This window comes from Phyllostomus discolor, chromosome 8 (assembly GCF_004126475.2).
Source record: "Phyllostomus discolor isolate MPI-MPIP mPhyDis1 chromosome 8, mPhyDis1.pri.v3, whole genome shotgun sequence".
NCBI lineage: Eukaryota > Metazoa > Chordata > Mammalia > Chiroptera > Phyllostomidae > Phyllostomus > Phyllostomus discolor.
Window position 1 is genome coordinate 60,780,444 of NC_040910.2, and position 13,056 is coordinate 60,793,499.

At 60.0% G+C, this 13,056-nt stretch overlaps 1 protein-coding gene across 4 annotated transcripts in view; it reads right to left on the bottom strand.

Annotated features, from left to right (window-relative positions):
• Nucleotides 1–4,962: 4,962 nt before the first annotated feature.
• The window catches only part of PEMT (phosphatidylethanolamine N-methyltransferase), a 77,476-nt gene continuing 69,382 nt past the window's right edge, over nt 4,963–13,056 (bottom strand). For all 4 annotated transcript variants that reach the window (XM_028534324.2, XM_036032853.1, XM_036032850.1 and 1 more), the window contains exons 4-7: nt 10,504–10,649; nt 8,438–8,549; nt 5,518–5,592; nt 4,963–5,249 (exon numbers count right to left, since the gene is read on the bottom strand). In XM_028534324.2, the coding sequence (XP_028390125.1) occupies nt 5,192–5,249; nt 5,518–5,592; nt 8,438–8,549; nt 10,504–10,649 (391 nt within the window). In that variant the 3' untranslated portion in view covers nt 4,963–5,191. The remainder of the gene's footprint in view (nt 5,250–5,517; nt 5,593–8,437; nt 8,550–10,503; nt 10,650–13,056) is intronic.

The window sequence follows — 13,056 nt, forward strand, 5'->3', positions numbered from 1 at the left end:
AGCAGCGTAACAGCAGGTACTTACCAGGTGCTGGGCACCATGCCAGGGCTCTGCTCACCTTACCTCTTCCAGGCCTGAAAACAGCCCACCGTGCCAGCCAGGTTCCCGTCACTTGGCGGTTGCTCGGTCCTGGGCCACGGGCTCCGGCCGCCAGAAGGCAGCAGAGGGCGCCACACTCAGAGCTGCAGTGGGCACTGAGCTGCAAGTTTGGGGTCTGGGAAGGTGCGGGTCTGGGCCTTGGGGTGGCAGGCCGCACTCAGCAGGAGCCATCCCCCGCCCCGCACTCTGCTGCAGACCTCAGCTTTTCCATTTTCCCCACCACATTCGCACTGGGGCCTGGCAGAGGAGTCCAGTAGGGGTTATGCCCCTCCTTTTCCTGTCTTCAGCCCAAAAAGGAGTAGAAACTTGCCCTTTCTTGGTCAGGCGGAGGCCAACGTCCTCTCCCCTTTCCTCCATAGTGTGTGTGTGTGCGCGCACGCGCGCGCGCGCGCCTTTAGAGTACCTTGGGTGAACATTTCCATTTTATAGGGGAGCTGGGTCTCTAAGCCACAGAATGAACTGAGGAAGGTCCTAGGCTTGCCACACATCTCTTGCCTTCTCTGGGCCTCAGAGTGCTTTCTGGAAGATGGTGGCTCTGGTTCTGTGATTGTGGGTGAGACAGTGCAAACAGTTTAGAAGGCAGGACCTGGTAATTACAATAGTACGTGACCCGTGAGGCTGCAGGACTGGGCAGGTGGCTGGGTGGGGGTGGGGGTCAGGAGCAAATGAGGAGGTTGATCAGTAACCAGGGGTGGGCTGATACTCCTGAAGAGCCTAGAAATAGGTTGTCTGGAGCTGGTTTGCTCCAGCTTGGAGCTCCTGGAAAGGCCATTGCTCCTCGAGGCGACAGATGAGGCTGTGCTGTGTTTTGCTTTGTGTCTGACCTGGAGGAATCCAGGAAGGGAGCCATTAGCTGGTGCCACCCCCACCCCATCCTCACCCCCCCCCCCCATGGGCCAGGGTGCCCTGAGCCGTCCTGGGGGTGCCAGCCCACACCCTTCCGCTGTTTGCATAGGGCCTGTGGAATCTCAGCTGCCTGGGAAGGCGTTCTCCAAGGTCATCTCTTCAGCCTCTCTGTGACAAGATTCAGTGAAATCTCACACTCTCCACAGGGGGATGCCAGGAGAGGGTTTATTCCAGGCCAGGTGCTATTCTAAGGTCTTCCTCATGGCGACCTTTAAGGGCTGAGAGCTATTACTGTGTGTTGCAGGTGGAGAAGCTGAGGCAGAGAGAAGCAACTTGCCAGGGTCCACAGCTTGGAACTGGAGGGCTGGGCTCCAGCCCCAGGGCGCTTAGACACCTGCTGTCCTCTGCCTGTGCCGCCTGTGCCCCTTCCAGGAGCCACTTCTCAGAGCACCCTGCCCCCCTCCAGCTGTCCCCATGAGGTCATTTCAAAGGCATACAGCACATGGGGAGCCACCTGGATCTGAACTGTCCACAGTTCCAGCCAGCCTGGATTCTTGCCGCCACTTACGGAGGCAGTGTCTAGAAGACCACTCTTGTCCCTGTTGAGGCTGGCCTCCCCTGCCCTCCCCATCTTCGCTGAGCAGGTAAGCACGTGGCATCCACAGGGCCAGCCAAGGATGTGAGCAGGGACAGCCACGCACGGCCGGCATCATCCCGGAAGAGGGGCCTCCCGTGAAGACACCAGGCAGAGAGGCCCTGCAACAGGGCGGCTGTGGCCCCTTCCTGACTGCCCATGTCCGGAGCTGGAGTAACGGTGGCTCCTAGGCAACCACGCCTCCATGGCCTCCAGTCCAAGGGCCACTTTAGGGAACAGAGGCCAGAGGGCAGCAGGGTCAAGATTCTGACCCCAGCTCACCCCTAGGAGACCTAGCAGGCTTTTCCCTTCTGGGCGTGTTGCACTGCCACACAGGCACCAGGTTGTAAGGCTTGTTCTCCTGGGTCAGCTGGGTCCATTGAGCCTGATGAAGGCCCCAAAGCCTGTGTGCCCCACCTCTGCAAGAGCGGCCAGGACCCTTGCTCCTCAGGAAGTGGGCAGAGGTGCCACTTAGCTTGGGCTGCCTCATTTCTGCTTTTTTTAAAGGCATATCTCTTGATTTAAAAATACATGTTCATGTTTTTAAAACGTTCACATTCAGAAAGGCACGGAGTGAAAGGAATTAGAAGCAAGAACCCCCCCCACCCCACCCCATGGAGTGAGGCTAACCCTGGGGAGGCACTCACCCCCACGCACCGAAGGCCCCTCAAAGCCGCCCACCACCCAGCTCTGTCCACTGAGCTCGCTTTTCTGTTCTTACGGGGTGGCCCTTGTGCCTGCACCAGGCTCCACCCAGGCTGAGTCCCAGTGTATCTTCAACAGGTGAGTGCCCCTCCTCCACCCCCTGGTCAGCCGGGCAGAGACAGCGGCCATTCCTCATAACCACCAGCCTGCCATCCTGGCTCCAGCTAGATGTTCCTTCTTCCCAGCACTCCCACCGGCCCATCCTTCCAGCTACAGGATTATTTTTATGTTGTCTGGGTTTGTAATTGTTACACATGACTTTGTTTCCTATGTTTGGCAACAAGCAGCATTTTTAAGGCCGAACCTGCCTGTAAATATCATGACTTGCAGTGTAGCAGTTTCCCTGCTGGGAGTGGGACAGAGCTCCTAAAAATATCTGAGATGTTGGGAATGCGCTGGGGTGGACAACTGGGCCCAAGGAGGGAGTGTCTGCCACAGCCTGGTCTGGTGGCACTGAGGCTTGAGAAGGTTCTTGAAAGCTTAGCGTGAGGGGAGTCGGGCTGGCTCCCTCCTGGGGTTGAGGCGTGTGGGAACTGCCAGCAAGCGCCCACACGTCCACGCAGCGGCACGCCAGCTGGAGCAGCTCCTGACACGGACAGCCCTAGCCCTGCCTGTCCTGTCACCCAGGCCACAGCCAGTGCCTGGAGGAGAGAAAAGGGGCCCCACCATCAACCCCAACAAAACATACACCTGCCAAGAGGACCCAGTTCGTCACCAGAGGCTAGCAGCCATTGTCCACAGAGGCCTGCTACAAAAGCCACTCTCAGGGAAGCCACAGTGGGCCGCCCCCTGCTGGGCTGTGCTCCACTCCTGCAGCCCAGCCCCCCGGGCAGGACTGAGGGAGACCTTCCCCGGGCAGGTGGAGCTGTACAGCTGTGCCCGCATTGGCACCTTTATGACCGGACCAGCTCATGTCGACCAATTGTAACAGTGTAGTTGGGATCACGTGAAACCACGTGAATTTGGAGCCCTTGTTTGAATGAGGGTGGAAACCTCCTCAGTACAAGCCACCCCCCCATCTCAGTGGGGCGCACTTCCAGCTTCTCCTGCATACTGTTTCCCTGGTTTGCTGTTTCACTACATCAGGTTTCTCCCCTCCCCCCACCCCACTGGGGCCTCCCACAGGCACCAGATTGGTGTTGGGGCCTTTTGCTGACACAGCAGGTCTGGCTTTCCCTCTGACTGGCTCCCCACATCACAGTCTGGCCATCTATCTCCTCCTGGCCCTGAGCTCTGTTCCCCACAGCAGAGCCAGGTCAGGCCACAGCTGTGCGTGACCCCTGGGTCCAGATGCCTGGAGCTCCCAGGCCTGCACTGAGTGAGGCGTGGCCCAGGCAGACGGGCAGGGATTGAAGCATGAAATGCAGCTTGTGCCTCTCAGGCTCTGCGACAGGAGCCACAGAGAAAGCCTGGAGGAGTTCCAAGGGTGACAGCCAGCACTACCTGAGCACCTGCTGTATACACAAGCAGGCATGACTACAGTGGTCATTGTACAGGTGAGAGACTGAGGCCCAGGGAGCCATGTGCACAGGTGGAGCCCAGCTCGAATGGGGAGAAGACCGAGGCTGTGTCCTTGGCGGGGCCGCCCTGTCCACAGGGCTGTGGTCAGGCTCAGTGAACAGGCCCAAATGGTCACATGACCTGCTCCCTGAGGCAACACGAGGCCCAAGAGGGGCCAGGAGAAAGGCAGCAGTAGCTGGAGATGCCAAGTTCAGCCAGCGGCTCAGGGCTGAGCCAGAATTCCCCTGGCCCCGTGCGGCAAGCCCTCCCTGAGAGGTCCTGGTCCTGGTCCTGAGAGGGGGCATGGGCTCAGGGTGGGCCAGACCTGGGTTCTGGTTCACGTGCTGTCACTCACTCGTGTGTCCCCTGGGATAAGCCACCCAGCCTCTCTGAGCCCCTCATCCTCTGCTACCAAAACGGGGTGACCCAGTCGCTACAGTCCTCACGTGACACAGCCAGTGCAGGGTGGGCCAGAGTCGGTGCAGGCCAGGTATCCGTGGTCCGGCCCCTTCCTCCACAGCCTCGGCTCAAATGTCACCTCCTCAGAAAGGCCTGGCCCCTGACCACCATATCGACCATGGGCTCCCACATCTACCAGGTATGTTCATGTCACTTTTTAAATTTTCACCATGGTCCTGGCCGGGCAGCTCAGTTGGTTAGAGCATCATCCCAATACGCCAAAGTTGTGAGTGTGATACCGGTCAGGGCACCTACAGGAATCAACCAACGAATGCATCAATTAAGTAGAACAACAAATCGATGTTTCTCCCTCTCTCTGAAAAAAACAGTATAAATGAATTAAGTAAATAAAAACAACAACATGTACAATTTAAAAATTTTTTTCAGCATATGTTTTACTCTTTGATCACTTTCCCTGGATGCCAGCTCACAGGGGCTGGGAGCCCCTTGGCACACAGGGGTGCTGGGCTGCTAGCCAGTGTGATGAGATGCCTGCCTCCAGGTCAGGCTGGCTCCCTGAAGGGAAGGTGCGGAGGAGGGGATGCTGGGTCAGGGTCAAGGCAGGCCCCAGTGTGTGGGGAAGTCCCCTCCAGCCACACAGGGACAGTGGGGCCACCTCAGGGAGGGGTAGGGCTGTGCCAGCCTGGCCTGGAGCCGGGGTAACAGCAGCTCCAGGAAATTCCTTCCCACCTGGACAGACAGAGACCCAGACGGGAAGCTGGGGTAGGGGGACCTTTATTGGTGCGTTAAAACATGGAGGGGGCAGCAGGGCAGGGGCTCAGTGGCCACCCAGCAGCATGTCCACGGTCCCCAAGGCAGCAGTTCCCAAGGCACTGGGGTGGCCCTGGCCAGGCAGGCACTGAGCAGTGGCCGGGCACTGCGCACTCCTGGGCTAGGCATGTGGGTGGACAGGCCAGCCAGGAGGAGCAGACCCTTAGTATGGCCTGGTCAGCTCCTCTTGTCAGGCTGGGAGGCTTTCTGCCGGTAGATCTCAGCGGTGAAGGGCCTGCAGAGGCAGGGGAGGCTCTGGTCAGCTGGTCTGAGGTGCAACACTGACACTCCTAAGCCCTGCCCCCCTGGGGCATGGACAGAGTGACTGTCTTTCTGGGCCCTCGGCCCCCACTGTGCATACTCTGAGCTTCGTATCTGCCCTTTGCCAGTGGCTGGGCATGGCCTGGCTGACCCAGCCTGTCCTGGTCCTGAGAACCAGCTAGCTGGCCACAGTGATGTCAGGCAGCAACCCTAGCCCCAGGCCCACAACAGTGCCTACTCACTCCTCATACAGGATGGCGACCACATAGGTGAGGGCCACGACTGCCGTCAGCAGCAGGCCGGCGGGGCTGGCGTGCCTAGGGAGAGGACATGCCTAGTTAGTGGGCAGGCCTGGCCCTGGGCCCCCTGCCTACCATGTTGGATCCTGCACCTCATGAGCTGAACAGGGTGGCCAGGGCGTACCCCACCCCTGTCTGGGGCCTGACCAGTGGACCAGCACCCTGCCTGTCTAGGCTGCCTTAGGCAGGGTCCCTTTGGTCGTTCCCAGCTCCCAGCCAAGAGCTCAGAGCGTCGCAGGAGTGGATCAGGAAAGGAAGGAACAACTGTCCTCTCAGCATCTCCCAAGTGGTCAAGTGCATCCTGTTCTAAATGGGCGGGTGTTCCAAGAGACAGAATATGCTACCACTGTCCACCAGTAACGATACCCTGTTTTCTAGAAATGGGACCGAGGCTCCCAAGGCGAAGCACGGTGTCCCCAGGCCCCATATGGGCACTGGTGACAGCTGCGTGCCAGAGCCCATGAGCCTGCTGTTGGATTGTCTTCATCTTCTCTGTAGTCCTCTGGGTCCCAGGGACTCTGCAGGGGCTGGGTCACCACTCGAGACAGCCAGGGAGGAGAGAGGAAGGGCGGCGGGGACAATGGCCGGTTGGCTCTGCGTCCCCAGCACTGCCTCCTTTGCAGGGGGGCCCAGGCGGCCGGCCCCAGGACAGTGGCTGGAGGACACTCTGCCCTGCTGCCGTGGCCTCCTGCTGTCTTTCTGTCAGGCAGTCCCAGGAAGGCTGAGCGTGCCTCATGCTGCCCCTTCTTCCCTGTGGCTCTACCTTCACAGGCAGAAGCTGAGGCCAAACCGAGACAAAGGCTGCCCTCCTGGAGCTTCGTCCCTGGGCCCAGCGTGCTTCCCTGGAACAAGCACCGCCTCCAGGGAGGAGGCGGGGATGACAGGCTGGACCTCGCCCCCCTCCACCCGGGGCCCACCCGCAGGCAGGGCTCAGGGGCCAGCTCTGGTGGAGCCCAGGTGCTGGCTTCACGGCCACGGGGTCCCTAAGATGGATGACCTGGGCAGCCATGTTAACTAGGGGCCCTGGAGACCAGGAAGGAACGTGGTCCCTGCTGCCAGCCTCAGCCAGGCCCCAGCCAGGCTCACACTGGACCCCAGGACGTGAGCTGTGCCTGCTTCTTGTTTCTGTTATATCTATGTCCAGCGCTCCTGCCTCCCCATGCTGCCATGTCCTTGTCTAGCACCCTGGCAGTCCTGTGTGGAAGTGGCCATAGGACTGCAGATGAGGAGACGGGGCCCAGAGCAGCCCACATGCTAAAGCCCAGCCCTGGCGCTAAGCCTGGGGAGGTGGCAGGGTTGGTCCTAGCGACCCAGCTGTGAGCCTGGCCTCACCCAGTGGCCTGGGAGTCCTGTGCCCAGGCCTACCAGGGCTCATACACTCCAGTTGCTCGGACACCGGGAAGTCCTACCTACAGGGCCCAGAAGGGAGACAGATGGGCTACAAAAGTCCTGGAAGCGGCCCTGTCGAGTCAGCGTCTGGAAGCCCCTTTAATGGTTTATCTCTGATGAGCTGTCAGGTGGAAGATGGATGGAGGGCTCCCTCCCCCAGCACAGCTAAGGCCCCACCACCTGGCTGTGTGCTGAGGTCCTCTTTGAGGGGCCTGCAGGTACTGACAGTCCTGGGGCGGGGCACGGGGGGCGGTCAGTGATCTCTCACTCCAGGATTCCAGGCTCTGGCTGGGCACAGAGGTGGCCCATGTGTGGGCTCTGTCCTTGAAAGGCCCTATCTGAGCATGGATGAGGTACCCATAGTGGGAGTGGGGCGCGGGTCAGGGAGGGTTTCCTAGAGGAGAGGACACCTCAAACTGAGTTTGAAAGGACAGACTGGAGGTGGAAGTGGGAAGGAACAGCCAGCATGCTGGTAGGGAGGGGGAGGGCCCATCCTCTCGGTCCTGGTGGGAGGTGCTCTGTGGAGCAGGCAAGCCTGAGGCCCCCAAGAGCCCATCTTACACATCTGGGCAAGAGGGCCCAGGGGCTTCCCAGTCTAGAAGTGGAGCTGGGGTGTGTGGGGCGGGTCCCGGCCAAGCCCACAAGCCCTTCTATAGCTGTTCCTCACTCAACGCCCAGTGCTCTCGGATCTGGGGTGGGGGCGGGGCATAGGGCAGAATATCTCAGTCCTGACATTCTACCATTTGAGATTGATTCCTTTGTGTTCTGTAACCTGCCTGGCCTCTGGGAACACCTGTGACTTAGGCAGGTGGTCTTCGGGTGTTAAGTAGAGGCAGCACACTCTCCACAAGCAAGAACTGCTCTGGATGGGCATGCTCTGCCTGGCCTGGCGGAGGCTGGAGCCGGACTGCTCGCCAGGCAGCACTGAGTCCTGTGGCCTGCAGGTTCCTGTGGGCACTGGGACTCTGTCCTGCTGCAGGGTGAGGAGCTCTGCAACCCGGGTTCATGCACAGACGCAGGCCCTGCCGGTGCCAGGGCCCCTGAGGTCTGCAGCAGTCCCGGGGGCTGCTGCTGCCCACCCCACTGCCCTAGCACCCCGGTGCCCTAGCACAGGCCAAGATGGTGTGTACTTCTTTACTGGTTAAAAGAGAATCAAAAGAACAATATTTTGTGACACCTGAAAATCATAGGAGACTCAAATGTCAGTGAGCACAATGACACCCAGTCATACCGGCTCATTTGGAACCCACAGACACAGACCCCTTCTCCTGCCTTGGGTCCGCGAGCCTCACTCCTCTCTGACCCTGTGAGGGACAATCTGCCGACCCCTGTTCTAGGAGTTGTTTGTATCCACAAAGCAGTTATCCCAAAGGACACAGCTGGCTGGCACCCTCGGCTGTACAAGGGGTGTGAGGCTGCTGTCTTCCCAGTGGGGACAGCCAGTGGGAGGACAGGCAGGAGGCCCACTACTCACACAACGGCCCAGCCCAGGTAGTTGGCCGTGCTGCCCCAGTACATGGGGTTGTCCAGGATGCTAAATGGGAATGTGGTCACTCTGGACTCCTTGAGGATCCCGAAGTAATCACCTGTGGACAAGGCAGGGCAGGTCAAAGGCTCACACCCTGGCCACACCATCCCTAAGAGAGGGGTTGGCCTAAAGGGCCTGCCCTCCAGGAGGCTCCAAGCTGTGCGGGAGCAGGTCTATCAGCATACAAGTCAGGGACCCCCGGGGGCAGGCCTGCTTAGGCCACGGGCACACAGACCTCTCGGAGGGCAGCGGCCCTTGTGGCTGAGGGGCTGAGGCAGGTACAGGGGGCCCCACTGCCCTGGAGTCAGGGGTTCCTCTTCCCAGAAATCCCTTGGACCTTCATCCAAAGCAGAAGTAGGACAGCCACAGGCTGGAGGAACCTGCAGGATCTGCGTCACCTACCCATTCTCTGGGGACAAAGGGCTCGGGCCCAAGGAGAGCTGGGGAGGCTTTCTCTCCAGGAGGCCGGTGGGTCTGGAGGTGGTGGCACAGAAACCTGCTTGGGGCTGATGCACAGCAGGGAGGTGGCTGCCTGACCCACATGCAGCACAGCAGCCCTCCAAGATTTAGGCCGTCCATCTGGGCCTACAGTGGTCGGTGCCGTCAGGCCCCTTCCCTCACCCCGCCCACCCTGACTCACCCCTCCCACTGAGCCTCACCAAGCAGCTCTGACTATGCATTGCTGCCACTCTGCCCTGGGTGGTGGGGGCCATGCCAGCCCCTTCCTGGCTCTGTGTCTACCCTGCAACAGTGCCTGAGCGCTGGGAGGCTGTGCACACCAGGTCTCCAGAGGACGCAGCTGGCCAGCACAGTGCCCTCCTCCCTCCCACTAGCCTGGCCACGCCCACACCACAATCACTGCTCCTCCCTGGCCTCCCTCAACCCCTACCCTAGCCATCAGCTCCACCAGGACAATCATTGCCGAAAAAGGGTTTTTCCAACTCCTGCCATTGCCCCTTCCTCCCTGGGAGTGAAGTCAGTCCCCCGCATGGCCTTTGGGGACCCCAGTCATGTGGCCTTGCCCAACCTCGAGGCAGCCCGCACTGGCCCTGTACACCAGCCGACCTGCCTGCCTCTCCAGCATGCCGTCCCTCGAGCTCAAGTTTGCTCCTGGGCCTGTCCTTCCCACCCAGCCCACCAGCCAGAACCAGGTGTTCTCAACTTCCCTTCTCCCCAGGTTCCCTGCTGTGCCCCTCTTTCCGCCCCAGACTCCCTGTGGTGCCTACCAGAGCCTGAGGCACTGCCAGGCCTTGCCCCAGGGCTGAGAGGAGAGCCTCTCTCCCCATAGTACCACATGCCCCTGGGGGATTCTGGGGCCCCTGCTGCGGCCTGCAGCGCCCAGCCCAGAGCCCCGCAGATAGCATGGTGAACAGAGGTGCCCAGACAAGCTAGGCACCAGATGCTGCCCAGGCACTGGGGAAAACTGAGGCAGGGATGAGAGGGGGAGGGAGCCAGGCCCCTGACCCAGCCCATCAGGCAGCCAGGCACCTGCCCTTGCCACCTGCTTGCTGGGAGGAGCTCCCCCTCAAGCAGTGGCCACCTCCTGTTTTCCTTCCCTGTCCCAACGTCACCCTTGCCCCTGCTGCCATCCCCTGTGGCTTTCCTTCCTGGGCTTCCAAGTTGCTGGAAGTCACTGATGTCATGAGGACTTCCAGCCAGGCTTGAACTGAGCCCCCAGCCCGAAGTCACCAGGGCTGTGGGCCGAAAAGGGATGGTGTCCCCCCCGCCCCCGCCCCCACACTCTAGTCCTGCTCCAGCCTTGGCTCGTGGTTCAGACACAGCAGACAGATATCCTGCCTGGCCTGGCAGCCAAGCAGCAGGATGAGAAGTGAGAGCCCCACTTCCTAAGCTGACCAGGGATGAGCTGAGGCCTGGAAGAGGGAAGGTGCCCCAAGTCCCATGCAGCTGTCACAGATGGCAGGGCAGTCAGCGACCCCGCTCCTCCCCAGACCCCAAACAGGTCAGCTCTAGCCCCTCCCCAGCCCCCAGCTCTTGGGCTCTTGGGGTCTTACCTAGGAAGGTCCCGGTGAAGCCCAGCGCAAAGAAGCTGGAGAGCACCAGCACGCTGCCAACCCCCAGGAGCAGCAGGCCCGCCAGGAGGGCCACGGGGCTGTCCAGGCTGTCCATCCTGGGCTGGCTCAGCATGGCCTGGGTGAAGCTGCAGGTAGGGGACATGGGGATATGGGGTAACTGCCTTGAAGAGGAGGCTGCCACTCCTGCCGACCCCTGTCCTCCAAGTTGCCCCCCAGAGGAGCCAGCCCAAGGGCCTCCAACTCAGTGCCTATCCGGGCCAGGCAGGTGATGAAGTGGCTGCAGGGGGCGGGGTGCCAGGGGAGCACTGGCCCGCCCAGGGGGCTGTCCCAGGCACCAGTGCCCTGTTGCCCTGAGGGAATAGCACCAAGGGGGCCCAGGCCTGCCAGGTTTTTGGTTTTCCAAGAGAAGTCAGAAATCCTGACTTGTATATGAAGTATCCTGATTAAAGACAGACAAACAAAAAATAGGTGATTAATGAAAACTGTTTTGGATTCTGTGCATGTCAGCAGGCCAGATGCAGCCCAAAGACCACCACTTTGCACACTCCTACCCTGTCCAGCGAGGCACTGGTACTGTGGAGGAAAGTGAACCTCAGAAAGTTAAAGGCGCATGCTCCAGGTTGTGCCCCAGGCCATCCTGGTGTCCACGGGCCTCCGCATCTGGCATGCATCCCACGTGGTCCTGGTGTCCCACTCCCCTAGTGGACTTGGTGCCCTGAAGCCTTGGGCAAGCTCTGCCCTTGCCCCAGCCTCCTCAGAGCCTGTGCAGGACTGGCCACTTCCCAGCAGGCACCTCAGAGATCCCATCTGAGTCTTCCACACCTGAAGAGCTCTCAGCTGTTCCCTTTGGAGCCAAGCCACGTGAGGCCTGTTAAAAGGCAAGTGGGTTGACCAAAAGGGGTGACTATACTTGTGGGTTTTGAAATTCAGGTCTTCCTATTGGCTCCTGAGGACTGGAAGGCCTGGTATAGCGAGGACAAAGGGACTGGGCTCACAGTAATGCACAGGAGCAGGACCCAGGGTCTGCCTCTGTAGGGAGGGACCCTCTCCAAAGAAAGGATGCGTGTGTGGGAGCAAGGGCATGCATGTGCCACAAGCATTCATTTCCCACTTCCAGGACTCAAGATCTGCCTCACGAGGGACAACTCCCTGCGCTTACTTTGTACCATGTACTCCTAGCAGGGCAGCTCACTATCTACTCACACACTCATCCTTCCATCCATTAGTCTGTCCTGTGTCCGTCCATTCATCCATCCATCCATCCATCCATCCATCCTCCAATCATCATAAGATACCTGTCAGCCAGGCTCTTGCAAGCAGCACAGACTCATCACCTTCACTCACCCCGCTTGTAAACTCACATCGACATAACACTATCCTTATACTAAGCCAAGAGCTACCTTCCTAGAACTTTCATCTGGCTGCTTTCAGCTTAGAAAACATAGGCTGCTTCTCCTTCCCCTGAGCATCCCCTGGCACCTGGCACACTCCAGGCAGAGCGGGTCACAGTTCACAGTCACCAGGAGCAGGAAAAGCAGCAGCCTCTGTCCTCCTCCTCCCACTCCTTCCAGAGGGGAGAGAGTCTGTGAACAAACAGCCAACAGAGGCCAGCACAGTGACCTGTCAAATGGAGGCACCCCTGTGTCAGGGTACACCTGGCCACTGGTCACCCTGCCCACACCCCCGCTCTCCACCCCCACTGCTCTCCCTCCTGCTGCTGTGCTCAGGGTCATCCTGTAGCTGCAGGCCAGGACTCTCGGGCTGGCTCAGGGTCACATATGCCCAGCGCTGTGCCCGGTCACCACACCATGCCACGCTCCTCCAGGCCCTCACCTGATCTGGTGAACTTGCAGCCAGGCACACCATCACCTTGCCGACCCAGCAGCTGAGGCCATGGTGGAACAGGGGGCATGGAGAGGGTGTGGGTCCTGGCAAAGCTAGCTGCCCTACTCAGGGCTGGCTCACCTGCAGACCCTGGATCCTGCCTGGGCTACCCTGCATTAAGGACCATGCCACAGAGAGAGAGGACAAGAGGGCTCGGGTAACTCCCCAATGCCCAGCCCCCACTGGTACCTATCCCTCCCTGCCTGGGCTGACTCCTACCCCCAAACCCAGGCCAACGGAGCCTGCTGGGCCACAGTGAGGCCTAAGCTGAGGTGTGGTAGAAGAAATTCACCAGAAGGGCGTAGGCAGGGAGATCATTCCAGAAAAAATAAAAAAACAACACAAAACAGATGGACCCATGGGGAAGCCTGCAGAGAAGGCCTCCAGGCCTGTGGTAATAAGCCAGGAATGCTTCTCCATGGGTAGAAGGAGCCGAGTGGGGAGACCAGTCAAGGCCCAGGCTGGGTCAGATCAGGGCCCAGGATGGGACCAGCTCCAGCTTTTCTACCAGAGTTCATCCGCACCTTCCAGGTAGCAGGTCCGCTTCCTGGCCCAGTGCCAGCAGCAGGGCCAATGAAAGGGGAGCTCTCACTCTGCCATGATGCACCTGAAGCAGCCCACCAGGGGACAACTCCCACCCAGGGGACG